Source organism: Colias philodice, chromosome 26, assembly GCF_061535455.1.
Source record: "Colias philodice isolate Cphi_HAF_F1 chromosome 26, ilColPhil1 Martin Lab GWU primary, whole genome shotgun sequence".
Taxonomy (NCBI): domain Eukaryota; kingdom Metazoa; phylum Arthropoda; class Insecta; order Lepidoptera; family Pieridae; genus Colias; species Colias philodice.
In genome coordinates this window covers 8,083,933-8,111,313 of record NC_143111.1, presented here as the reverse complement: position 1 = coordinate 8,111,313, position 27,381 = coordinate 8,083,933, and the positions used below count along the sequence as shown (strand labels likewise).

General features: G+C 35.1%; 3 protein-coding genes across 4 annotated transcripts in view; all 3 read left to right on the top strand.

Annotated features, from left to right (window-relative positions):
* Nucleotides 1-27,233, top strand: part of LOC149477047 (uncharacterized) — a 47,968-nt gene extending 20,735 nt beyond the window's left edge. The window contains exon 3 of the mRNA XM_089711406.1: nt 26,157-27,233. Coding sequence (XP_089567532.1) covers nt 26,157-26,574 — 418 coding nt within the window. The 3' untranslated portion in view covers nt 26,575-27,233. The remainder of the gene's footprint in view (nt 1-26,156) is intronic.
* Nucleotides 1,003-5,296, top strand: LOC149477049 (uncharacterized). The gene has a single exon (XM_089711593.1). It carries the CDS (start codon nt 1,046-1,048, stop codon nt 5,294-5,296), a length of 4,251 nt encoding a protein of 1,416 aa, XP_089567719.1. The 5' UTR covers nt 1,003-1,045.
* Nucleotides 15,377-19,339, top strand: LOC149477048 (uncharacterized). 2 transcript variants are annotated; one of them, XM_089711397.1, is made up of 7 exons: nt 15,377-17,667; nt 17,759-17,891; nt 17,986-18,168; nt 18,261-18,339; nt 18,441-18,548; nt 18,623-18,697; nt 18,781-19,339. In XM_089711397.1, the coding sequence occupies exons 1-7, from the start codon at nt 17,609-17,611 to the stop codon at nt 19,170-19,172; spliced, it is 1,029 nt and encodes a 342-aa protein (XP_089567523.1). In that variant the 5' UTR covers nt 15,377-17,608; the 3' UTR covers nt 19,173-19,339. The 2 variants fall into 2 exon arrangements, with proteins under 2 accessions (XP_089567523.1, XP_089567524.1); XM_089711398.1 differs by lacking the exon at nt 17,986-18,168.
* Nucleotides 27,234-27,381: the final 148 nt, after the last annotated feature.

Here is a 27,381-nt window from a genome sequence, read left to right as displayed (position 1 = left end):
TTTTTTAAAAATTTTTGAGTAATTTCTAACATAACTAAGAAAAGATGGGTCTTTATTATATTGCTTCATACCATATAATTCATAAAGAATGTTCCTGCACCTATGTATACTAGCTGTCGCCCATTTACTAAATGGTAAATCCTTGGTAATATTTAAAGATTTAACTTTAAATATTTTTTCAAATTCATTATGTACTAAATTAAAAAGATTATTAAACATTTCACAAGGACTATTAGGAAAGGATTGATCATTTAGTACGGGCAGGTTTTTATTAATATTATTCCTAAATTTATTAATGCCTTTTTTAGTTATAGGCCTAACATTAATCCTTTTAAATGTAGGTATGCAATCCCATTCAAAAACTACTTTCTGGCCACAGTGATCCGAAGTCAATGTATTGAGAATATTTTTCTCTAAACAGATGCAGTCACAGTATATATTATCAATACAGGTTGCAGAAGTAGGTGTAATTCGTGTGGGTTCGTTAAAAAGTTTATATAGATTAAATGACTGAAATAAATTAACAATTCGTGTAGCCGTTGGTGTTTGTAAGAGTAAATCAATATTAAAATCACCACATACTATAACTTTTTTTTTACTCCTGCCTAGACGCTTTAATATTTCTTCCATGACTGTCTCAAACATATTATAGTCACTGGAAGGGGGTCTATAAACGCAAACAATAATATAACGCTCCAGCTCCACACAGGACAGTTCAATGGTCCGTTCTACAGAAAGACTAACAATGTCAGTTCGTTCTTTACATTTTACACTATCATGTACAAAAATAACAGAACCTCCATGAATAGCCTGTGTCCTAAAGTATATACTTTTTAATTTGTAATTTTCAATATTTACTAACGACTGACATTGTTTAAGCCAATGTTCTGTTACACAAAATATTTTAATATTGTTATCATTCAAAAACAATTCTATTTCTAACAATTTGCTAGCCAAGCCTTGAATATTTTGATGCACAAAACAATGTTTGAGAATATAAAGTCTATTTATCTTATTGTTGTTCGGAAGTCTCTAAAATATTATAATGGAAGCATTTAATAGAATTCAAGAAAATAGTAAAGAGCTTATCTCTAAAGGTAGAGTCAATTTTAAAAAATCCCCTAAGGAAAGAATTACTGTTTCGTATGTTGAAACTCGTTTGGAATCTTTAGAAAATCAGTGGCAATCATTTTGCGATACTCATCGCCAAATTATTAGCGAGATATCTAAGAGGGAGTTAGACTCTTCTAGCTATATTAAAAATTGTGTATATGATGAGACCGAAGTACTATATGTAGATTACAAAACTGAATTGAAAGATGCTTTGATTGAATTAAAGGGTAATAGTCGGTCCGGGGTAAAGTCAAGTGATTCCAGCGAGTATCAAGAAAAATGTGTCATAAAATTACCAGAAATTTCTTTACCTAAATTTTCAGGAAAATACACAGAATGGCCTACCTTTAGAGATCTTTTTGTATCATTAATACACAATAACCATAAATTAGATGATGTACAAAAATTACATTATTTAAAGGGTCATTTATTAGGAGAACCGGAACAGCTCCTAAGACATACAGCAATAACCGATAAAAACTACACGGCTTCCTGGGCTCAGCTAGTCAACCGTTATGACAACAAAAAGTATTTGTCAAACAATATCCTAAAACGTTTGATGAGTCTAAAAGTATTGCATCATGAATCGTCATCGGCGATAAGAGAATTATTAGATAGTATGAACGAATGCTTAAGTGCTCTAAAAAACCTAGGAATTGATATTACTAGCTGGGACACAATCGTTATTTATATAATGAGTCACAAATTGGACCCTGAGTCCAGGAAGCAGTGGGAGTCCAAGGCAAATGATTGCGAAGACCTACCAACCTTGACTCTATTTAGAGAATTTTTGGAGCATAAGTTTAGGTCATTAGAGTTTTTAGACACTAAGTCAGTAAACGTAAAAAACCCTCGTTCTAGTCCCAAAGTACTTTATGTGAACAATACTTTGACGGATAGTGTTGAATCTGGTCAGTCTTATGTGGCGAAGTGTCCGTATTGCAAAGGGGCAACTCATAAATTATATAATTGTAAGGAGTTTGCGAAGTCGGACTATGATGTGAGACATAAATTTGTACAAAATAGTCGCTTATGTTTTAATTGTTTTGGTAGCAACCACTCCGTATTTTCATGTCGCCAATCCACCAGATGTAAGGTTTGTAAGCGTAAACATAATTCATTGCTTCACCCCGAAGAATCTAAAAATGTTGAGTCCCATCAAAAGAATGTGGTTGTTTCTTCAGCAACCACATCTGAACGCGATGTTGTTACGTGTTTTTCGAATGTCCGTAGTCAAGTTCTTTTGGCTACTGCAGTTGTGGAAGCGGAGTCGAATACAGGTAAGGCTAACTTTAATTTGCGATGCTTATTGGATCAAGGCTCAATGGTTTCTCTCATCACCGAATCCACGGTTCAAGCTCTTGGGCTAAAGAAAATTCCAAATAAGGTTCGTATTTCTGGAGTAGGAGGTCAGGAAGATTCCTTAGCGTCAAGATCTATGGTTGAAGTAAAAATAAGATCAATTTATAATCCCAAGTTTACCATGGTCGTTCAAGCGCACGTTCTCGGTAAGCTTACATCGTTTCTTCCATCAAGGAGAGTCAATCTGCGGTTGTGGCCAGAGCTTTCACACTTGCAATTGGCTGATCCAAAATATGAAGTCCCAAACAAAATTGATTTGTTGCTTGGTGCGGAGGTGTATGCCCAGGTACTGGAGGACGGCATGATAAAGGGTCCCCCTGGATGTCCGTTAGCACAGAAAACGCAATTAGGGTGGATATTATCTGGGCACATTCAATCAGAAATGTTAGATTCTGGAACGCACCAACAACCGAGAGTGATCGTCAGCATGCACGCTGGATGCAATGAAGATGAACTACTAAAAAGGTTCTGGGAAATAGAAGCAGAGCCATGTTTGGTAAGCAATAAAATAATGACAATCGAAGAAAAGGCGTGTGAAGAGATTTTTGAGAGGACAACTAAGAGAGACAAGGAGGGAAGATATATTGTTAACTTACCTTTCCGCCCCGAAGTAAAGCATGAATTTGGAGATACACGAAGTGTAGCGGTGCAAAGGCTAAAGAGTTTAGAGAAAAGATTTAAGAACACCGAACTCAAGAATAATTATTCGCAAGTGTTGAAGGAATATTTATTGCTGGGTCATATGGAAAAAGTACAGGAAGACTCGGAAGAGACGCGGAGACGTTCGGTATGGTTACCGCATCATGCAGTAGTCAGACCAGACAAAAGCACTACTAAGACGCGAGTAGTATTCAATGCGTCAGATAGAAGTGCTAATGGTATGTCGTTAAATGATGCCCTGATGGTTGGCCCAAGACTACAACCAGAATTACGTCATATAATCATGAGATGGCGTCTCCACCCGATATGCCTAATAGCCGACATCATAAAGATGTATAGGCAAGTAAAGCTGAAAAGGGAGCATACAGATTATCACCGAATCGTGTGGAGAGATGACAACAACGAAATCCAAGATTATCGTCTACTTACCGTTACCTTTGGCACTTCCAGTGCACCTTATTTAGCGGTCAAAGCTCTCCAACAGCTTGCAGTCGATGAGGGTGGGAGCTATCCACTAGCTGCTGCAAGACTAAAAACGGACTTTTACATGGATGATCTGTTAACCGGGTGTGATTCTGAAAAAGAAGCATTACGATTATATGAAGAAATGACTGAATTGTTAAGTAAAGGAGGTTTTAGGCTACAGAAATGGAGTAGTAATAGCATGGAGGTGATGGAAGGTTTTGAAGGAAATATAGAACAGGACAGGGAACTTAAGGAGGATGACGTGACTAAAGTAGTAGGTCTCTTTTGGAACCGCCGCACCGATGACTTTAGTTATAGAGTTCAGTTTTTATCAGCGTCGCTTCCTGCAACCAAAAGAGAAATTATAGCCGAAATTTGTCGACTGTACGATCCGCTTGGTTGGATCGCTCCATGCATCATCACTGCAAAAATATTCATACAAAAATTATGGATGACTGGATTTGGATGGGATGATAGATTACCGTCTGAACTTATTAGTGAATGGATAACTTACCGGGAGGAATTATTTCAGCTAACAAATTTCCAAATACCGCGATGGGTGCAAACACGAAGCAAAGATACAGTTGTGGAGTTACATGGGTTTAGTGACGCTTCACATGCCGCCTATGCTGCTGTGGTTTATATTCGTTGCGTTTCTGAAGATAAACAAATTAAAACTCACCTGGTAGCTGCAAAAACTAAAGTTGCCCCGATCAAGCAAATCTCCATACCTCGACTGGAACTCTGCGGTGCGGTGTTGGTAACTAAATTGTTAGTTGAAGTAGCTGAAGTTTTGAACATACCAATTTCACAGTTGCATGCTTGGACGGATTCCACCATCGTCCTAGCGTGGCTTAGTGACCATCCCAGTCGGTGGAAAACATTCATAGCCAACCGGACTTCTGAAATTCTAAATCATTTAGAACCTTGTAAGTGGTCGTATATACAGTCCAAAGAAAATCCCGCTGACTGCGCGTCTCGTGTAATACTACCTTCTGAGCTAGTTGAGAATAATTTGTGGAAGTATGGTCCGGATTGGTTAAGTAAGATTGATATTCAGTATGGTAAACCGCTTTCCATCTGCACTAAAACTGACCTGGAAGAAAGAAAGATTAAAGTACATGCTGCAACTAAGGAGAACTGTGAAGATATAGATATATTTTTAAAATTTTCATCTTTTACGAAGCTGGTGAGAGTAGTCGCATACTGCAGAAGATTCCTGAAATTGAAGGATCCCGTTGAAACTCGTACGAAATTTCTACCTTACCTTTCAGCTGAAGAGCTCCGAGATGCCACCATGTGTTGTATCCGTCAGCATCAGCTTACTTGGTACCCTGAAGAAATGAAGAATCTGAAACATAAAAACATCATTAAAAGGAGTAAAATTTCCAATTTGCGTCGTTGGCAGTTAACCCAAAGGATGGTCCAGCATTTTTGGAAGCGTTGGTCCCAAGAGTGTCTAACCCAATTTTTTCAAAGGTACAAATGGAAAGGCAAGGTCCCCGACATCAAGGTAGGAGACGTGGTCTTAGTGAAGGAGGACAATTTGCCTCCTGCGAAATGGATGTACGGAGTGGTGGTGGACTTACCCCCGGGTAAGGATAAGGTGACACGTGTTGTCACGTTGAGATTTAGGGGTTCTCACATACAGAGACCGACTTCGAAACTATGTTTGTTGCCCGTTAGAGAAACATAAATGTAAAAAAGAAAATATATATGTATTATGTTAGACGTAAGTAAAGAATAAGTATTAGTTTAAAGAGATGTATTTGCTTCTATGTATTGCTGTATCTTTTTGCAAAGTTGTATTTTTTTTGTATTGTGAAGGACTATTCGTCCTTGGCGGGCGGTATGTCTAAACCGTTGGTTTAATAGTATAAGTTTTAGTATTGTTTAGTTCCATCATTCGATAATAGATGACGCTAGTTGTAGAAGCCGTGTTTTTAAATCGCGCTTATGTTATTCTTTTGTAATTAGATATAAGCAAAATGGTACTGTAGTTCCGCATCCTCCGCAAATATACGGTCAGAGCGTTTTTGTGTGTTTTATTTCCGACTCTGGCTAGTGTGTACTACATTGCTGGTGGTACACATAACATTTGTGGTCCTTCGAGCCGCTTCCACAACTGCAGTAGCCAAAAGAACTTGACTACGGACATTCGAAAAACACGTAACAACATCGCGTTCAGATGTGGTTGCTGAAGAAACAACCACATTCTTTTGATGGGACTCAACATTTTTAGATTCTTCGGGGTGAAGCAATGAATTATGTTTACGCTTACAAACCTTACATCTGGTGGATTGGCGACATGAAAATACGGAGTGGTTGCTACCAAAACAATTAAAACATAAGCGACTATTTTGTACAAATTTATGTCTCACATCATAGTCCGACTTCGCAAACTCCTTACAATTATATAATTTATGAGTTGCCCCTTTGCAATACGGACACTTCGCCACATAAGACTGACCAGATTCAACACTATCCGTCAAAGTATTGTTCACATAAAGTACTTTGGGACTAGAACGAGGGTTTTTTACGTTTACTGACTTAGTGTCTAAAAACTCTAATGACCTAAACTTATGCTCCAAAAATTCTCTAAATAGAGTCAAGGTTGGTAGGTCTTCGCAATCATTTGCCTTGGACTCCCACTGCTTCCTGGACTCAGGGTCCAATTTGTGACTCATTATATAAATAACGATTGTGTCCCAGCTAGTAATATCAATTCCTAGGTTTTTTAGAGCACTTAAGCATTCGTTCATACTATCTAATAATTCTCTTATCGCCGATGACGATTCATGATGCAATACTTTTAGACTCATCAAACGTTTTAGGATATTGTTTGACAAATACTTTTTGTTGTCATAACGGTTGACTAGCTGAGCCCAGGAAGCCGTGTAGTTTTTATCGGTTATTGCTGTATGTCTTAGGAGCTGTTCCGGTTCTCCTAATAAATGACCCTTGGAAATATACGGTCAGAGCGTTTATGTGTGTTTTCTTTCCGCCTCTGACCTAGTGTGTACTACATTGCTGGTAGTACATAACACATACATTGAACATTTTTACATCGCAAAGTTAATAAAAGGCCCTCCAGAGCTAGACAGTCGACTTAACATCCGATAGAAAATGTATCAGAACCACTTCATACCTTACAATCGATACGAATGGCACTTACGAGTTTATGGAATCGCATTGGTAATTGTTGACGGATTTACTGGTAAATATTGTCACCTAGCTCCTATTAAAAATGTGTCTTCGAAAAAAAAAAAAAAAAAAGAGCATGTTAAGCGCTTTGTTTTTGTCGTGTTATTTAAGGCGCTGAAAGGAATAGTAGCCGATCAAGCTATGTCATTTGCAAGTAGCGAACTCATAGACTTGTGTTGACAGTGTTCTTTTGAGTTTTACAAAATTACAAGCGGTATGAGTTGCGCTAACGGGTTATTTTAAAGGTTTATGCTGTTCATTGTTTCATTATCGCTGAAAATCATGAACGTATGGTATTCTACAATTATTGGCGAAATTCAACTTACTTTGAATTGTATTGTATGAAAGAAATGCACAGCACAGGCGACAGCCCATTGCAATTGTCTATAGGCTGCAAGTCCACCGCGTAATAATGTTTTAGTACGAGTGTCTACACTTTAGTAGTTAAATTGTTTCAAATTAGAAATAACGCAAAGTCAGGATGGACGAGCGATTGTACGTGAACAAGGCTCGTATTGAAAAAAAAAAAAAAAAAAAAAACATTCTATTTAATGTTGATGATATTATGTTAGTAAGAAAGAAAAGCCGATTGTAACATCAATATTATTTTACTTGTTTTGACGGTCATTTATGATTATTGAATCGTTGGAAGGTAGACTATGACAATGTGATATCGTCGGTAGTGGTAAATGATATGGAAGTCGGTGCGACTTTAGAACCTGGTTCAGTCTTCGTAAATTAATTATTATTTGTTACTCTGCCCCAATTGTAAAGTGTTGTTTTATACCTAGTATCATCAAGTTATAGTGCAAGGTGGTTTTGTGTATTCCTGTAAATAGTGTCACTGGACGACGAATTGATGGCGTGTTATACGATGTTTATTACTGAGTTAGGAGAGAAGTTCTCCAGTCCATGCAAAATAATCTAAAATTTGCGATAACGAGAGGTATCGAATCGAGTCTCAAACTGGAGGCCGCAGTTGGAAAGTGAGCCAATGAATGAAAAAAAAAAAATGTAGTCCACAAGTTACTCCTTACTTCCAGTAACTTCCAGGTTGCCTGGCAGAGATTGCTGTGTGTGAGCAATAAGGCTGCATATTGCGTAAAATATTTTTACCTTATAAGTTTGTACTAGATTTCCTTACATTGTTTTGTACAATAAAGTATTATTAATAAATAAATACATACTCCGTATACTTTTATTTTTGTTTTATTTATTATTTTTACCTATTTATTTCCTCGGTTGTTACATAGTTCCGTATAATTAATCTAAATATTACACAAAAGTTTCATAACACACATGCACACCACACTTTAATAGCTCAATAATAGCTCTGTGTTTGACATAGCAAGGCGTGTATGTCATATTGTACATTGGAAGCTCCGCGCTTCGTGTAGTTGTGGGTAGCGCTTGCGCTCCTTGTGATCACAGTACATGGCAGGCTCCGCGCTGCATGTAGTTCCAGATGTTATGGGTAGCATTGCGCTCCTTGTGATCACAGTACATTGGAAGCTGCGCGCTTCGTGTAGTTCCAGTTGTTGTGGGTAGCTTTAAGCTCCTTGTAGTCACAGTACATATGAGGCTCCGCGCTGTATGTAGTTCCAGATTTTGTGCGAAGCATTGCGCTTCATGTGACTACAGTACATGTCAGGCTCCGCGCTGCATGTAGTTCCAGTATTTGTTCAGAGCTCTACACTTACAATATAATACACACACACACACACCAATACATGGCAAGCTCCGCGCTGCATGTAGTTCCAAATGTTATGGGTAGCATTGCGCTCCTTGTGATCACAGTACATGGCAGGCTCCGCGCTGCATGTAGTTCCAGATGTTATGGGTAGCATTGCGCTCCTTGTGATCACAGTACATGGCAGGCTCCGCGCTGCATGTAGTTCCAGTTGTTGTGGGTAGCTTTAAGCTCCTTGTAGTCACAGTACATGGCAGGCTCCGCGCTGTATGTAGTTCCAGATTTTGTGCGAAGCATTGCGCTTCATGTGACTACAGTACATGTCAGGCTCCGCGCTGCATGTAGTTCCAGTATTTGTTCAGAGCTCTACACTTACAATATAATAAACACACACAATACATTCAAAGCTTCGCCTTTAGGCGACAGTAGCAGTTGTTGATATCGCCGATGATGACGATGATGAGTAATAATTTGTGAGTCGGTGTGAAAAGTTACAAACCGTGAAGGGAAAAGAGTTTGAATACAACAAATGAAATAACAACGCAGTAAGTAATTTGCAAAATTACTTGTCGAATCGTTCGCGCGAGAACGCGCTCGTTGTCAGAATGGCCGTGTGAGGGAATCATAACAGAGTAGTTGTTATGTGGCTATACCTTCCTATTATAATGTACTCTATTGTGTACAACATAATGTCGATATTGAATTGATATGAAATGCATGGGCTTACGGGTCATGCTATGGTTTATATTCCTTGAGTCAGTAGCTCGATGATATAGTCTCGGTACTACCATCGACCGCGCAAGGTGTGCGCACTGAGTCATTATTTAATATTATTTCACATATCTACCTAATTATAATTAATTATGGAGAGTTATTTAAATTCTCCGACATATTTATTTATTTATTACTTTATTGCTCTTAAAAATTACAAATTGAGACTTAATCTAGGATACATTGTAACAAACGGCGGCCTTATCGCTAAATAGCGATTTCTTCCAGACAGTTTAATGTGTCTTTAAAAAGTCAAATCGATGGTGGTGCCTCCCTGTGTTGTTGAGTTATTAACGTCTGATGCACAATCGACATTAAACATGTCTTTCATTTTTTTTACCTAATATAATGAACCTAACTAGGGTATAATTATTGAAAATTACGATTTAGCCTCACACTATAGGCTAATGAGTAATATAAATCTAACTTAATTTGCTAGGTAAGGTATGTCTAAGAACGTGTCCATTAACACTTTTCTTAATGTCTCTATTAAGGCAAAGACACTTCGTTCATGTGTTTTTTATGAATAACACTCACTATATTACACTAACACGTCACTAAACTAACTCAAAAGGTTTTGTCCTTTTCAGTCTTCTCACTATGTCCATGTTGTCAAGAAGCTGGATAGCCTCGACGTTCACATGGTGATGAAGTCTGCGTTCGTGAGCTTCGGCGTTCTTTTTAATTATGTCGGTGACGAGATCTACTTTGAGGTCCCGATGTAGGTCGTCATTTCTAATGTACCATTCTAGTCATTTCTAATGCATTTACGATCTCCCTGAGTACTTTATTTTGAAACCGTTGTATGATTCTGATATTACTTGGTTTGGTACAGCCCCAAAGCTGACTACCATAAGTCCACAAAGGCATAAGGACTTGTTTATACAGGAGTAATTTGTTTTGCTCTGAAAGTGAAGAATGATTTCCAATGAAAAATGAATTAGCCAATAGCCTTGTAGCGAAGCTCTAGCTCCTCGCGTAAATCATTAATGCAATATGAAGGATCTTGATTTGGTTGATCTAAAAACAACTCGTCTTCATTGTTATCTCTATAGTTTCTCTTATATTTGTTATTTCACTTAAAACTACTTTTTCAGAATTATTCTCTAAGTCAGTCTCTTTCTGATCTTCTTCTTAAAAATCTTTTTTTCCTCCTTACTCTCTCTGGAACCTCAGAACATATCCATTAAGATATCGCGTATCACCGAAGACACAGTACTCTCTATTTCTGTTTCAGAATTGGATGTCTGGGATTGAGGTAATCTAGATTTAGGTCTATTAGGATCAACAGGGTCCGGACTTATTCAAACCAGCTTTGAAATTGATAGATTCGGCATCATTTTCAATGAGTTTGTATTTTAATTTACATAATAGTTTAGGAAATGCACTTTTTATTAATGTTTTATTTTTTCTTCCTCTCAGCCAGTTTCCATTTAGTAAGAATGTCTCTTAGCCTATACCTCCAAAAAGCCTTCAATGGGGCGAAAAACGCGACGTCCAAGGGTTGAAGTAGATGAGTTGTTTCAGGTGGTAAAAATGCAATATTTAATTTTTCACAAGTCTTTAACACGCTTTCTGAAAAGTGCGATGATAAATTATCACCAATTAACACTTTTGGACCGGACTTATTTTGCACATATGGGACAATAATAGTATTAAATCAGTCTTGTGTCCCATAGATTTTCGAATTTATAAACAACGTAAATAGGTAACAGATGCCCTGATGCAGTGCCAGAAAACATAAGTGAAATTGCCGTTTTTGAGGTGTTAAAGATTCGCTCTGGATATCCGCATGCGACATGCTGGCGCCGCGGCCGTGCACTGTGCACCGTCACGCTCGAGCGCGTCCGAGTTTATAAACAAAAGCAAAAACAAAAGAATATCCCGCAAAGAAAACTAGACGCGACCATTCGCACGAACGCCGCGACGAGACTGGAACTCAGGTTTTTAAAACAATCAAATTTAGATTGATGAGCTATATATTTACCTAACTCGTTAAAATAAACTTCATTTTATAATTTCAGCTAGTATGTGATCACAGTCAGGCAGGCTCAGTCCATGACGCTCGTGTTTATCAAATTTACAAAATTATTGCACACCTGAATTTTTTCCTGACGATACCCATTTGTTAGGAGACAAGGCTTACAGTATTCAACCTTGTATAATGGTAGAGGAACTGCAGCAAATTTAGAATACCGGTTTGTTTTTTGGGAATAAGTAGAAAATAATATGGCTTAGCCCAATAAAAAATACATCAAATGGTTAGAAAATTAATAAACTTTAATAATAGAAAGAATAAAGATTAGAAATATATAAATATATTTTATAGATAAACTCCAAAAGCTTCATTTGACTTATGGTGCATATAATTGGGAATATAGTATTCCAAATTATAATCACCTTTTCTTCTTTGATATTGCTTACACTTTTACTTAATATATAAAAAAATCTTATTTTTATAACAAAATAGCTTACACTAATACAATTATTAAGTAATAATCAGTCACAATAATCACAGATCAGTGTTAAATTAGGAACTTAAATCATCCATTGACCCTTGCTTGAGAAGTTCCAGTTGGCTGTCTTAAGGACAAAATTTCCTTATTTCGTTTTAAAAATCCCTTTAGTCAGTATCTTGCAGTAAATCCATCCGTAAAAGCGTTTTGAATATTATTTTTTATAGTTTATTGATATGCCAAAGGACGCAAGTCCATTCTGGCCAGCCCACAAAACTTATTCTCCATAGTTAATATACTCAACCAGCATGTTTTCAATATCTGCACCCAAAACAGGCCTTCGACCAACGGCTTTATTCGTTATAGATTCAATCGAGGAGTCCTTATTATTAACAAATTGAAAGAGTTGACCTGGGAACGTTAAAGTGTTTAGCTGCCTTCAAGTATCCCATTCTCTTTTTTCGAACAGCGATAATCACCGCGGACATATCCTCCTTGTCTCACTTCTTTCTCTTGCTGTACTTATGGGATACAGACATTTCTAGAAAAAAAAAACAATATTGGATATCTTATTACAAAAAGGTGCATAAAATTTGGAATATCCCAAATTATATTCACTTTCGGTATTCCAAATGACATCCTAACCTACATATCACATTTTTTATCTCAGAAATATTAACAAAATAAAAGTAAAACCATAAACTTAAAAGGTCGCTTATAGGTTTAAATAATTACAATAAAGATTTTACATATCATAGTAAATGATTATCACTGATTGCTTTCGTACCGAAAAAAATTTGAACATTGACGTTTCGCTTCTACGAGGCTGGCAGCCGGAATGTCAAGATGGCAGTCTGTTTTTAGTACTCATTAGCTTCGTGTGGGGTGTTGAAGAAGCGCTTGAAGAAGATGTATTTTCATTTAGACTAATCTATCCCACTAGGCAGCCAGTCAAACATATGAAATCGTTTGGGTGCCTAGTGGGAACGCTTATTCTGAATGAAAATACGACTTCTTCATCCCACTAATTTGGTTTTAATGAAATATTTTTTTAGGTATTTGGCGTCAGGACTTTCCTATGAAGATCTTCATTTTAGTTATCGAATTGGCAAATCAACCATTTCCACCATCGTAGTAGAAGTGACGCAAAGTATATGGAATAATTTATATGAAGAATTTATGCCACTTCCTAATAAGGAAGAAGAATGGTTAAAGATAGCAAGTGGATTTAATGAAAAGGCCAATTTCCCTCACTGCCTTGGAGCAGTTGACGGGAAGCATATTAGGCTTCGAAAGCCGTCAAATAGTGGTTCAGTATATATGAACTACAAAGATTTATTTTCAATAGTGTTATTAGCAGTCGTAGATTCAGATTATCGATTCGTTTACGTCAGTGTAGGTTCCTATGGAAAAGAATGCGACTCATCAATATTTAAAGAGTCAAGTTTTTGGAAAATGTTGACAGAAGGCCGTTTGAATATACCCGAACCAAGGCCTTTATTTACAGAATCAGAAGTTCAAGTTCCTTACGTAATTATTGGCGACGAGGGATTTGGTTTACACACACATTTATTAAGACCTTTTGGTGGAACGCATCTTGACAGAGGTAAACGAATATTTAATTATCGTTTAACCAGAGCGAGAAGATACGTGGAATGTGCGTTTGGCATTCTAGCAAATAAGTGGAGAATTTTACATAGACCCATAGACCTTAAACGAGAAACAGCTATTTCAGTAGTGAAAGCTTGTACTGTCCTCCACAATTTGATTATAAAAAAGGAGGGAATTGAATTAGAAAAAGAATTTAATTTTGAAAATTTACTACCCCAGGAAGTATCACCGAGTGTCGGAACTGGCAATTCAATGAGAAATGAATTTATGACCTACTTTCTATCAGAAACTGGATCAGTACCATGGCAAGACAACAAAATATAGGCAGTATAGATTTGTATTTAAAATTTTCTCAATAAAAACTTACCAAACAACTGTCGGTCCTTTTGATCCATTTCTTCAAAATCTTCTTTCAAAATTATGCATATTTCCCGCCATGCTGCTGTTTTAGCGGTTTTGTCCTTATAAATTTCCAAAAATTTATTCCATAAAACTGGCCTGTCTTTGATTGCAGCAATCAAAACTTCGCGATTTATTTGTTGGTCATACAATTTTTCTTTTTCTTTTTTCGACATGATTTTATTGAAGCGCAACGCTACACGTCTTAACAAGTCAAAGGAATGTACTGAATTGAGCGGGCGCGTGGCGGGTGGGGCAGACAGGCGGGCGGAGCAGGCAGGCGCGCGGGGCGCGAGCGCCAATCACGATTCGAGATTTTTAACGAATCGTCATTCTAATGACCGTAGTGACCGACGTATCCGTCTACGTCTTTTTTCACGATTCGTGAAGCGTGTGAACATGGGTATATAAAAAGCATTGCTCCCGTCAAAAAAAATAACGAATCGTGAAAAAACACGATTCGTGAAAAATCACGATTCGTCTTCGTGTGAATGAGCTCTTAGGTGGAAAGGACTATAATCAACTGATACTTGCACAGTAAAGTGAAAAAGCGGATTTTTTAATCGACTTATATGTAAAAATAATTGTAAATTTTATTCCGAATTTGTGTTTTCCTTAAATATGTATTTACACAACAAAGTGGATTCTGCTAATTTTGGAAAAAAAATCGATGAGAAAAAGTAATAATATCATTGTAAATTTTATCATGTTCATATATTTTTATTTCAACTTACAATATATTTTTATATATTTTCTATTAGATAATAGACCGGGAGATACTGACACAAAATTTCGAGTCATTTGTAACAGGATGGCGGTTCTACAGGGGACTTAGTACGCAATGACAAAAAGAAAAATGATGGTGTGAACGCTGGTACCGGTGGGTTAGTCGCGTGGGCGTTAGTCGAACTCGTCGGAAAAATAGCGAAAGTCAAACGATTTGTAACACAAAAATTTTAGAATTTACCGATAGCCCATAAAAAAGAAGTAGGCGGTAGTGTCATGCCATACTTTTCCGGTATGACTTACAGCCCGCCATACCGACGCGAATGTGTTGATTTAAAAAAAACAATTATTCAACCATTTGTACCAAGCTAACTTTTGCACAGGTAACCATCGTCGTGCAGCCATTTACGAAAATCGCCATGCCATACTTTTCGGACGATTCCAAATGGTCGCCATACCGCCGAAAATCTGCAAAATTTTTTTATTTCGCCTATCTTTTTGTACCAGTATTGCATTTGGCTTTTTGGAGAGTATTTGATAAAATGTGACCATTATTATATTTGCCATACTTCTAGTAGGGGGAAAAAGTGCTGTCATACTTGAAAAATAAATTTATTATTAATTTATATAAGTGAAGATTTCCAACACCTAGATCTTTGAAATTTTGTATTTATATTCGTTGATCCTCAAACTTACAGGAAAAATAAGTGCCATACTGTTACAAATCGTTTGACTTTCGCTATTTTCCGATGAGTTCGACTAACGCCCACGCGACTAAGCCGCCGGTACCAGCGTTCACACCATCATTTTTCTTTTTGTCATTGCGTACTAAGAACCCTGTAGAACCGCCATCCTGTTACAAATGACTCGAAATTTTGTGTCAGTATCTCCCGGTCTATAAGTAATGTTATTATTTAAATAAATAGCAAATATATTTTTTCTTAAAGATACCCAACTTTTTTTAATCTAAATAATAAAATGTAAAAGCATATATTTTTTATACGTAAAAGTAGGTTTAGTCTTTGACGTTCTCTCAAGCATGTTTAAGAATTAAAGAAAAAAAAAACGTCGTTTATCATGAATCTTCACGTCTTTTCGTTAGATGATCCACAAGCTTAATAAGAGCACCAGATAATTGAGCTATTGATGCAATTTTCTCGCGATGGTGTTGTTGGCGAATATCACTATTTTCCTTTTTAGCTGCAAGTAATTCTTCACAGTAGTTAGTTAAAGTTTTTTGCCGCTTTCGTGGTGGGCTGAAAACGTCAGGATCTGAGAAACATCAAATATTTTATTTTTGGTAATCATGTTGCGAGTTTATGAAATATGAGACGAGTAAAGGGGTTTGAAACTTTTGTATGGACGCTGGCATATCAACTTGCCGCGATTTTGATTTTTTTTCAATATCGCGGCGGGTTTTATGTGAATTAAAGTGGTATGTATGGATAGAGGACACATAGACGAACAAAAAATGTCTCATAACATAGTACCCTAAAGCAGTGGTTCTTAACCTTTTAGTCATGAGGGACCATTTTACCAAATGTTTCTATGGCCGGGGACCACCCAGTTGGTTTACCTAACTAAAATGACCTAAATTAAGGGTTGTTTGATAAAGAAAACAAGCACAATTTTATAATTAGCACTCATTTATTTATTATTTGGCAAAAATATAAAAGTTACAGATTTTAATTTAATGTGATTTTTGTGCCTGCATACTCTTTACTAACTTCGGAATTCTCGGTCCAGTACTACTCAAAGCTAAACGCATATCGGCAGTGGCATCCAACCGATTTCGATGCTTGTTTTTAATAATCAGAAGCGTCGAAAACCCCTGCTCGCATAGATACGTCGATGAAAATAATGTTAGGTAACGTATAGCAATGTCTCGAAGCTTTGGAAAAGAAATTGCTTTTTGGCAACAGCAACATTTTTTTTCGTGAAATCACACCATCTGAGGCTTTTTGGATTGGTGTCCGCAAAGTTTGATGTTAAGAGAAAGACTTTTTAAGATAAAAATATTTACTTAGTTAGAAGAAAAGGTAATTACAAAAATTTTAATGTGATGAATGAAATCTCTTCATAGTTTTCCTTAAAATTACATCGAAGTCAGGTTTTATTCGGTCCGACAATTGGATGCGGAGGTCTGGTGCAGCATTCAACCTACTCCTAAACTTATTTTTCGTGTAGGCGTACGCTGAAAACCCAGCCTCGCATCTGTAAGTTGTCACAAATGGGAGTAATGCTATGATAGCTTTTTCAGCAATGCCCGGGTATTCGTTTTTCAGGCCAATCCAAAATTGACTGGGGTTCATGATAGCTTCAGATTCGAAAAGTTGTTGGAGTGTGGATGAATTTTTAATATCAATTAAATTTTCATATTCCAATACAGTCAGTGTTAAAGGTTTGGTACTAATCCTAAATGGATTTCGGACCCATTCGATTTCCCGTAACCGAAGCTTTTCTTCTGGAAAATATTCCTCAAAAGATGTTTTTAGGTTTGTCAAATGTTCACGTATACTTATCTCTACGTCTGTAGCGATTTGAAGATGATTATATTTTTTGAGAAATTGCTCAAGTAGTGGAAAACACAGTAGAAACAATAAACGGTCGTTTAAAAAATCAATTTCGACAACTGAGATCCCAGTATGTCAATATAGCAGCACCTCATTAAAACAGAAAATAAAAATATCTTGTGCTTTGTTAAACGCGTTTGGAAAACGGTTGGTAGATCACCGTCTCGCAGATCAAATAATTAAGCTTTGGCTGACGTCCTGTGTGCCTAGTGCGAGTGTAACAAAAACAAGCGAGTAACTTCAACATCGCGTTTATCGAATAAACTCCAATCGCGATGACTATCGAGTACGAGCGAGTGCCAGTGACATTCGACCCTATCTACTCTAATCGGCGTTTGCTCACCGTAAATAGTGAACGTTTTTTTCTTAAGTTGGCTATACGTTTACTAACCAACCATTTTAAAAAATGCATTTTTATATGGTGGACATAAGGAAGCAAGTGTCTATCTATCGTGGTGGTTTTTTGTGACGTTTTTGTTTGCGTTTGGTCCTTTATTTTGCTCTCGTAAGCTATATATTTAAAAAATATATTGTTTGATGCTCTTGGCGTTCGTGTTTTTGAATTAAAATATTCTTTTATGTTAAAAATGAAGACAAGTTCGGCTCAATTTGATTTGATGGTGACGTTTATGGAACAGTAAGTGCAATTTATCTGCGGTATTCTTATAAATATATAATGAACATAAGATCCACCCAATTAACCACAAATGTAACTTGTTTTATTTAAGACATGGTGACTTAAGCAAACCATCCTCCAATGCAAGAGGTAGGATTTCCACTTTGACGCGTTGGGAGGAATTGACTCAGCTTTTAAATAGCGATGGCAGTGGAGATTCTAAAACTTCTGACAAATGGAAGAAGGTATGTCAAGTGTTTTTAAGCTTTCCTATTGCTTAAAACATGGTTACTGTTTGAGGTGTTGCTTATATTGAAATGTTTTCTTACATGATTAAAGGTTTGGAGCGATTTCAAGAATAATACCAAAAAGAAGGCTGCTCGTTTGCATAGAGCAGCAAGTGGAACTGGTGGTGGCCCTGCTGTATTTGCTAAATTGACAGATTTAGAACAGAGAGTTCTAAATCTGATTGGGGTACAAGTAGCTACGGGTTTGCAAGTGGAAGAGGCTGGATTATCACAGGCAAAAACTATATAATATTACACCCAACAAAATAATACCTTCCATGTTTTTCATAAATGTACTGTTTTTTAATAAATTGTATCCTTTCTCAGGTGATTGACATGCAGCCTAATCTGAGTGTGGGAAATGACCCTAGCGTAGTAACTCAACAACCAAGTCAATCCGTTGAATGTAAGTCAAGAATGTAATATGTATGATTACCTATATACTACATTGTTAGCTCTATGCACCTGAAATATTCATGATGATAAACTATTAGGTTTCTGTCACAGTATCTCAACATGGGCTAGAGTCACCTCAAAGTGCTTCACCAGTGCCACCACAAGTGTCGAGGGCTATATCTTCTCCGCCAAATATATTTACAGAGGAAGAAATTCAACGTAAGACATAGCTTAATTTGAGATGATACTACATTTAACATGGTACAAAGTTACAGTTTTCATTTATATTCCAGCATCTCAACCATGGTATGAACCTATACCTGGGCCATCAATAGAAGCTCAGACAAGAGCTGAAACACAATTTGAAGGTAAGATAGAACCCATTTATCTATCAATGTATGTCATAATTATGTATGAACTATTTTGTTATATACGAAATATTTTTTTACAGAAACTGGCTTGCATACTCCTACTAGGCCTACCTCCCATGCTCATGTAGTTCGGCCCCACACAGAACCCACACGGTCAGGACAGACGACACCTCGTCGTGCCAGACTGACACGCCCTCGAGGATCACCTCGAAGGCGTAGCAGGCTGACACATACAGACCAGGCTGCGGAAAACTTTCTCCGAGCAGAGGAGTTTTGGAGAAAGTTTAAAATAGAGCAGCATAAAGACTACATGAGCATGCGGAGAGAGCAAAATAGAATCAGAGACTCAGAAATTCGAATTAGAGACTCCGAAATTCTCCAAAATTCCGAGGCTCAAAGGCAGTGGCAATTTATAGCATTAAGAGTTGTTAATATATTAGATAAGTTAGTTGATAAGTTTTGTAAGGATTAATAATTATACAGGCGAGTTCTCTAGAGAGTGTTACTTGATTAATGTTTTGTTATGTTTATAATATGTTATGTTTATAATAATATATGCTGTATCTGACTTATTTAATTTGTAAATGATTTCCTGTGATGATAATACTGTGTTTAACTTTGACTTTTGTATATTTTTTATGTTTGTAATTAAGATTTTTTAAATTAAATATGTGTATTAATTATGTTGTTATATAGATTTGCCTATTTCGGCTAATGTGTACAATTTTTGCAAATTTTTCCAACTTTTGAACCTACAAACATCATACAAATAAATAATGTTAAATGATAATTTCACTTTATTCTTACAACCCAAGACTGATAAAAATAAAACAATAAAATATGATCTCAATTTAATTTTTTACATAATTGCAATAAAACATACACTTTCAAATAACAAAGGAGATTGCCCAAATGACTATAAATAAATAAATAAATCATATATTGTATAAAAACATGGTACATACAAAGATATTAAGATCAAAATTAAAGAACATTCATGTTTTTACTATAGTTACATAGCATACAATAATTATTATTAATTCACAAAATGAATGAGAATGATTGGTTACAATAAAAATACGAGTCTTGTCACTTAAAATTAGTTTTACACATAAATCACTAGTCATACAGTCAATCAAATATCAAAATCATTATTTTATATTATTTATACATTTTTCATATTATAGGAATTCATTTAAGTTGTAAAAACAATTCTCTAACAAGTATTTAATTAATTTATTTTTAAATCCTGAAAGAGGAAACCCTTGCAAGTCTTTAGGAATTTTATTAAATATCTGAATACCTATGTAAGGAACATTTTTTTTGTACAAAGTTAATTTAGGCCTCGGTAAAAACAATTTGTTTGGATATCTTGTTAATTTCCCAATTTCCTTATTAAGTTTAAAATATTGAGGATGTTTTTTATGAAAATACAAATTTCTTTGATATATATTCATACAAGAGGCAGGATTCTCAATTTTTTTTAAAGTTCCCTACAACTCACAGTAGGCCCAACATTATAAATAGCTCTTATGCACTTTTTTGTAATTTAAATGCTCTGTCAAACTCAACCGAATTGCCCCAAATTATACAACTCCAACTGGCATATGACAAAACTGACTAAATACCATATGACAAAACTGATGATACATAGCCATAGTAAGCCGTTATTGCTACTTCCATTGATAGCGTCTGTCTTAACCGCCTTATTACAAACAAATCTATCAAGCTTCGTGCAGACCATATCAATATATAATTGTTATTGTAATATTCGAGAGTAGCAACACTGCAAGCAATACTGCAGAGATAGTTAAATGTTTCGAAACAAAAACTTTTACTTTCATTTAATCGGTATAATTACGTCATAATAAGTTAATAGTGATAAATATGATCAATCTAAATACAAATAGGAATTAACAATATCACGAACACGTGACACAACTAGAATTTTACCGATTCCATCCGTGGTCATACATGTTTCAAAATAAAATTTTTACTTTTATTTCAATTTATCCGGTATAATTAAGACTAAATAGTGATACATGTGATCATTATTAATACAAATAGGAATTAATAATATCACGAATCCGTGGCACAACTAAAATTTTACCCATTCCAACCGTGGTCATTGTCCTTTATAACTTAACTTAATATTTACATTGTTTTATTACATTAGCACCTTATACTTAAAAATCTAATAATTTAAATTGTACTTAGAGGTAAATACATATACCTACCTAATTAATTAACTAACTTAATTTTAATTGAAATACCTAACACAAAAATAATAAGCTTCATTTACACAATACAATTAATTACCTACATTAAAATGTACTACATACTTAGTTAAAAAACAATATAAAATAACTTAATCACTATTGCAGTCTTCTTACTAAATGCTCCCTCAATATTCTACCCCTTAACAGGTCAGAGATAGCTTCTCTGCTTTCAATGTAGACGGCTTCCTCACTTTCCCTGGTTCTGTCCAATTCCAGGTCTGTAAATAGCAAATATAAAATAATATTCATACATTTTTCCTTAGCATTAATTTACATGTATTATACATAAATAAATATATATTTACCCAAATCATCCTGATTGTCCTCAATACCAAAGTTAATCATTAGATTATGTAGCACTGAGCACGCTAAAACTATTTTGGAACACTTGAGTGGCCTGTAATGGAGAACTCTATCCTTGTGTAAACAACGCCCTCGATTTTTGAGCCGTGAAAATGTATTTTCGATAACTGCTCTGGCTTTCATATGCTTCTCATTATAATTAGCTTCTGGTGTACCAGGAGTAGCATCTAATATTGGTGTCATTATCCAAGGCCGTTGAGGATATCCTGAGTCTCCTAGAACACAAATTCATGTAAATTTCAAGAAATGTAGTAAGGTATATCAATTATTAAAATTCACTTATTCATATAAATCAACTACATAGGTACTTACCTAAAAGCCAAACCACTTCTCCTTTTTGGTGCAATGATTGCATATAGTTATTTAAATCACTATTTTCCCATATAAATGAATCATGATTTGCACCACCAAACTTAGCATTAACACTTAAAATTCTATATTCATCATCACATACCTGAAAAGAAAAAATGTAGTTATGAAATAATTCTATTGTCACCTGTAACATAACAAATAGGCAACAATAAGATAATTATATTATACAAAATGTATTTACCATTTGAACATTGAGGGAATGATAGTGCTTACGACTATAATACCAATGTTCCTCATGGTTTGGGGGAACAACTATTTTAAAATGGCTTCCATCAATACATCCCACAATTCCAGGCATTTCATATTTTCTGTAAAACCTGAACAATTCAAAATTAATTAATATTAACCAAATTGAAGTAACTATAGTATAGTTATATACATTTTATTACACATAACATATACATACCTTTGACTAACTGTCTGCCTGGCAGCGGGAGTATGAGGAAACCTGATATATTTATTTATTATATGTTTGTGTGTAAGAGCCTGTGTAACTTGTTCTATGTAGACGCTGCACATCTTTTGTGAACAATGTTTTGCAACTCCAACTGGCCTTTGATAGGAGCCAGTTGCAAAAAATAATAGAGCATTTAGCACCTACAAACAACAAATGAAATGATAGTTATAGGACACTTGTGTTAATAAATAGCATGTAAAACAATTAATATTCCATACATACTTTGTGTTCCATAGAAACGCGTTGAGTTGACCTTAAATTTGTTAAAAGCCTTAGGTCTTTGCACAAATGTCTAAACACTTTCTTCGTAAGACGATATCTATTTCTAAATTCCCTCTCCGTAAGGTGTAGTAGTGGATCAAAAGATGCACGAGCTTTTGCTGCAACTCGGGAGTTATAATTACGATCCTCTTGTGCTTGAGCAGTCGAAAACATCCTGTAAGCAAAAAATAAACGTCCTGCCATTTTAATTTATTGTTTTTAACAAAGAAATACAGTAATTATACTATTGTCGATACACTTCCACTGCGAAAATCCAAGTGACAACTTTTCGTTCAAGCTAATGTAAACTTTGCTCGATTGACGTGTCGAGATGTCAAAAATGTTGACTCGCACTCGCATAGCAATAGCACGTTATCACTGTCGAGTAAAACTTGACTCCCGATGCGAGACAGAAATCCTAGTTAACTTTAACCCTATCGATTGCGAGCAAAAACTCACACTTAGCACACTGGTCTAAATGTAACTTTAACGCCGCAGTACCGTCTCATAGACGTTAAAAATTAAATTGAAATAAAATAACATAAATTAAACAATACTACCTATACTGTAACGGTTTTACAAATTGATTCATACATGTTTTAGAACAATTAATTACAGATAAAATAAAACTACTGTCCTTAATTTAATAATAATCAACATTTATTCATGAATACACTATAATTGCTTAGGTAAATTTAGGAACTCTTTTTTTTTATAAATCTACTCATCAATCGACAAATGAACTTAAATAATCTTTACTTCTTTGTATTATAATTAAAAAATAACAAATATAATTAGTCTTTCTTCAATAACAAAAAAAATTGCATATTTGAAGACAGCATGTAAGACGCATTGGCTTTCTGCATTGATAACAATAGTACTTTGTACTTCTTTTTAGGCAACTTGGACATATTGCATACGTCTTCCGAGTTCCAGGTTCCAGATTAGCTTGGCTTTTAGAGACGGAGGAGGTTCAGGCATGTCGGTTGGTCCAATGCAGTGCCGGTGGAGAAGTTGATCTTTCAACTGGGGTTCTTTCCCGTTTCCTTGGCATACTCCTAGCTAGCATAGTAGTCTACTTGATAAGTTGAAAATGGCGTAAACTAGAGATAAGGCTCTTAAAAATACGTGCGATAGCTCATTTGATTCGGAATGACGTCTAGAAAAATGTATCGGAAATGTTTATTAGCACACAAAAAATTGCAAAAGTTATAGGCAAATTAAGTTTCAAAAAAATAGGTATTTCGCTTATTGTTAATCACTCCGAAATTATTAACATTTCAGAAATTTTGAAAAAAGATTCTTAAAGAGGAGGAAATTTCCAACGAAAAACTCCCGACTCCCGGAATTCTATCTCCATTATTTATAATTTTAATTTAACGCTGAAAATAGGCCTCCGCGCGGCATTTTTAGATAGCGCGCGCGGCTTCAAAACCGAGCACGTCACACTAATTATTTTTTTTAAGGTATTAAATATTAATTTAAAAATTTTAAAAAATTATGGTGTATTTCGAACACTTCAAAGAATTTGCTCCCGTTGGAAATTTTACTTAAAGTTAATTTTTCAACAAATTAGACAAATGTTAACTAACGAAATTTTTTTGAACTTCCGTCCTTATTGCACATTAAAAAAAATGTTTAAATAATTGTCGGTAAAATTTTTCACTTCGTGGAGCCCTTCATGTAAATATACTTAACAAGATCGCGCCATAAAAGTTTAAAAAATTTTATTACTTTGTTTATAATAATTTTTTCAATTTAAGTAAATTGATCAAAAAACTAGAAATTTCTAGTTTTTTGTTAACTTGAAAAAATTATTATAAACAAAGTATTAACATTTTTTAAACTTTTATGGCGCGATCTTGTTAAGTATATTTATATAAAGGGCTCCACGAAGTGAAAAATTTTACCGACAATTATTTAAACATTTTTTTTAATGTGCAATAAGGACGGAAGTTCAAAAAAATTTCGTTAGTTAACATTTGTCTAATTTGTTGAAAAATTAACTTTAAGTAAAATTTCCAACGGGAGCAAATTCTTTGAAGTGTTCGGAGTACACCATAATTTTTTAAAAATTTTAAATTAATATTTAATACCTTAAAAAAAATAATTAGTGTGACGTGCTCGGTTTTGAAGCCGCGCGCGCTATCTAAAAATGCCGCGCGGAGACCTATTTTCAGCGTTAAATTAAAATTATAAATAATGGAGATAGAATTCCGGGAGTCGGGAGTTTTTCATTGGAAATTTCCTCCTCTTTAAGAATCTTTTTTCAAAATTTCTGAAATGTTAATAATTTCGGAGTTATTAACAATAAACGAAATACCTATTTTTTTGAAACTTAATTTGCCTATAACTTTTGCAATTTTTTGTGTGCTAATAAACATTTCCGATACATTTTTCTAGACGTCATTCCGAATCAAATGAGCTATCGCACGTATTTTTAAGAGCCTTATCTCTAGTTTACGCCATTTTCAACTTATCAAGTAGACTATAGGTGTTTGTGGCATACTCTTTGGTGCAGATTTCTTTTTTCTAGGCATTCTGCGAAATTGAATAAAATTAAAACCGATGTGACGTCAACGAGACCCTATGTGGCTACCTACGTAAACACAGAGGTGACGACCAAGAGACATGCTTAGTTTTTGTACATAAACACTGTACTTACGTCTGTGAGACGGCGATCGCTCCTGTGGGAACACCTGTGCACTCGGTGCGCTGGTGGCCGTGACTGGCGGCAACAATATGGCGAGATGGGAAGGTAGCGGGAGGGATAACGCTGCACGTCACGTTATTTGAAAAATATTGTTATAATAAAAATAACGACGTCTGTGAGACGTATACCACGTCAGTTAAAGGTTAATGAAATATATTTAAAATATGACTCCCTACCGTCTATCACAATTGGTGATACAAAACCATTTCAATCTACGAAGAGCGGCTTTTCAAGCTATAGATGCTAGATGCTAGCCAAGGCTTTGAATACTTCCCCATCCTTTCATATGATAATTTATTAATAATGTCTTTAGGACCTTACCAGGTAGAACAAGCGAGAAGTTATTTCGGCGAACATGTGAAAGAGGATGGTACATTTTACATTGAAGTGTATGAGGATTTAGAAATTGATTATAATCTTTCTGAATTTGGCATTGTAGCTTTGAATCCTTAGCTCGCAAGAGCTAAAATACATTCAAGACACCAAAACGCCCGATGTATTTCGTTTGCATATTGCTAGACAACAGTTTAGAAGGCAGAAATAAAATTATTGAATATAATTGTAACTGTCTAGTAGGAATGCGTACTCTTGGTTGCTGTGCTCACGTAATGTGCATTATTTGGTAAATGGGTTGGGCTCGGCACCAAGAAACCCTTATCCGACCTCCTGCTGAATTTTTGGATTATATAATTGATAATGATGATGATAACGATGATTGATAATTATATTTAGCACTATGAGTAATAATAAAAACTAATAAATCAATAGTTATGTCTATTTGAGTGATCCACATTTCTTATAATTGTAATATTTTGCTCCAGAATGTGCAGGTGGCGTAATTCTTATATGTTTTCCGTCAAGTGCGCCTCCACAGTTTACAAAATTCCAACGATCATGAAATCCTTTAGAATTTTTAACCATTCTTCTTTACTCGTAGGAAACTGTAAAAAAATATAATACTTATGTGAATTATTAAAAAATTTACTAATGCAAAATTGTTTTCTATTTCAGGAATCTACCTCGAAGTGGAACGAAAAGGAAGTCCAATATTATTGATACTCAAATAAAATTTATGGACGTATCCACAGAAGCTCTTCAAAAAAACCAAATGACAGAATATGAAGCTCTTGGCGTTACAATTGCCAAAAAAATTTACAAAATGGACAAAGTTCAAGCCTTATATGCGAAATCTCTAATACATACAGTTTTGCGCAAAGGCATTTTGAAACAGCTTACTGAAACTACTGATATTTGTGACAAAGAATGCAATAAAACAGTTGTATATCATGCGGCATACATTTCTAGGCCATCATCATCATCTACATTCTACCCCATCAGTTCAAGAAAACTCTGCTATAATTATATCTCAACCTCAAGATATTCAAAACACAGAAAATACAGGATCTATTCTCCGAGAATACTACAATAACTATGATGACAACTTTTAAATGTATAATTTTAATTTGATTGTATAATTAAATGGTAAATAAATTTAAAAGGTGTTTTAATACTTACATTCATGTAATCTTCCCTTTACGTTTCGTAAATAGTTTTACGTTTACGTTTCCGGTATTATCTTGCTTAAACTAATTTGAACACGGATACTGGAAAGGAGCTTTATCTGAGCAGTTCAATAAAGGATCTGTAGAAGATTTTTTAAGAAGTATTGGAGCTCTTTTTAGCCGAAGTACTAAGAGGAAAACAAATTAAAAGAGTTCCAGGACTTTTTTCAAGTCGACATTTATAAGATATTAAGCCCGGCAACAACAAGGTGGCTATCATTAGAGGCTATTAATAGAACCTTTTCCCCATTTTTCCCCAAAATTTTAACTGTATTATTTTAAAACTATTGCTGAAAAATCAATTAAATCGCCTTGTCCAGAAAAATGTAGGCAAAAATGTCGTAATAAAATAACAGAAGAACAAAGACCGGAAATATTTAAGGATTATTGGGGTTTGGGGAGATTACAGCGATAATGTGATTTTATAAACTCGTGTTTAACAACATTGATCCATCCTAATTGCAATATTATATTTTACTCCGATAATTAATTGTTGTGGCGAGCAGAAGAATAGGTTCGTTTAATATCATAATATATATCAATAATTCAGGTTTCTCCTTTGCATGTATTACTATGCTGTCGAAACTTTTCCAATTACATCAATCACGCACAAGTTTTTAATTCACTCAACAATTGAAAAGGCAATCAAAAGAGTGAAAAAGTCTGGACCTATT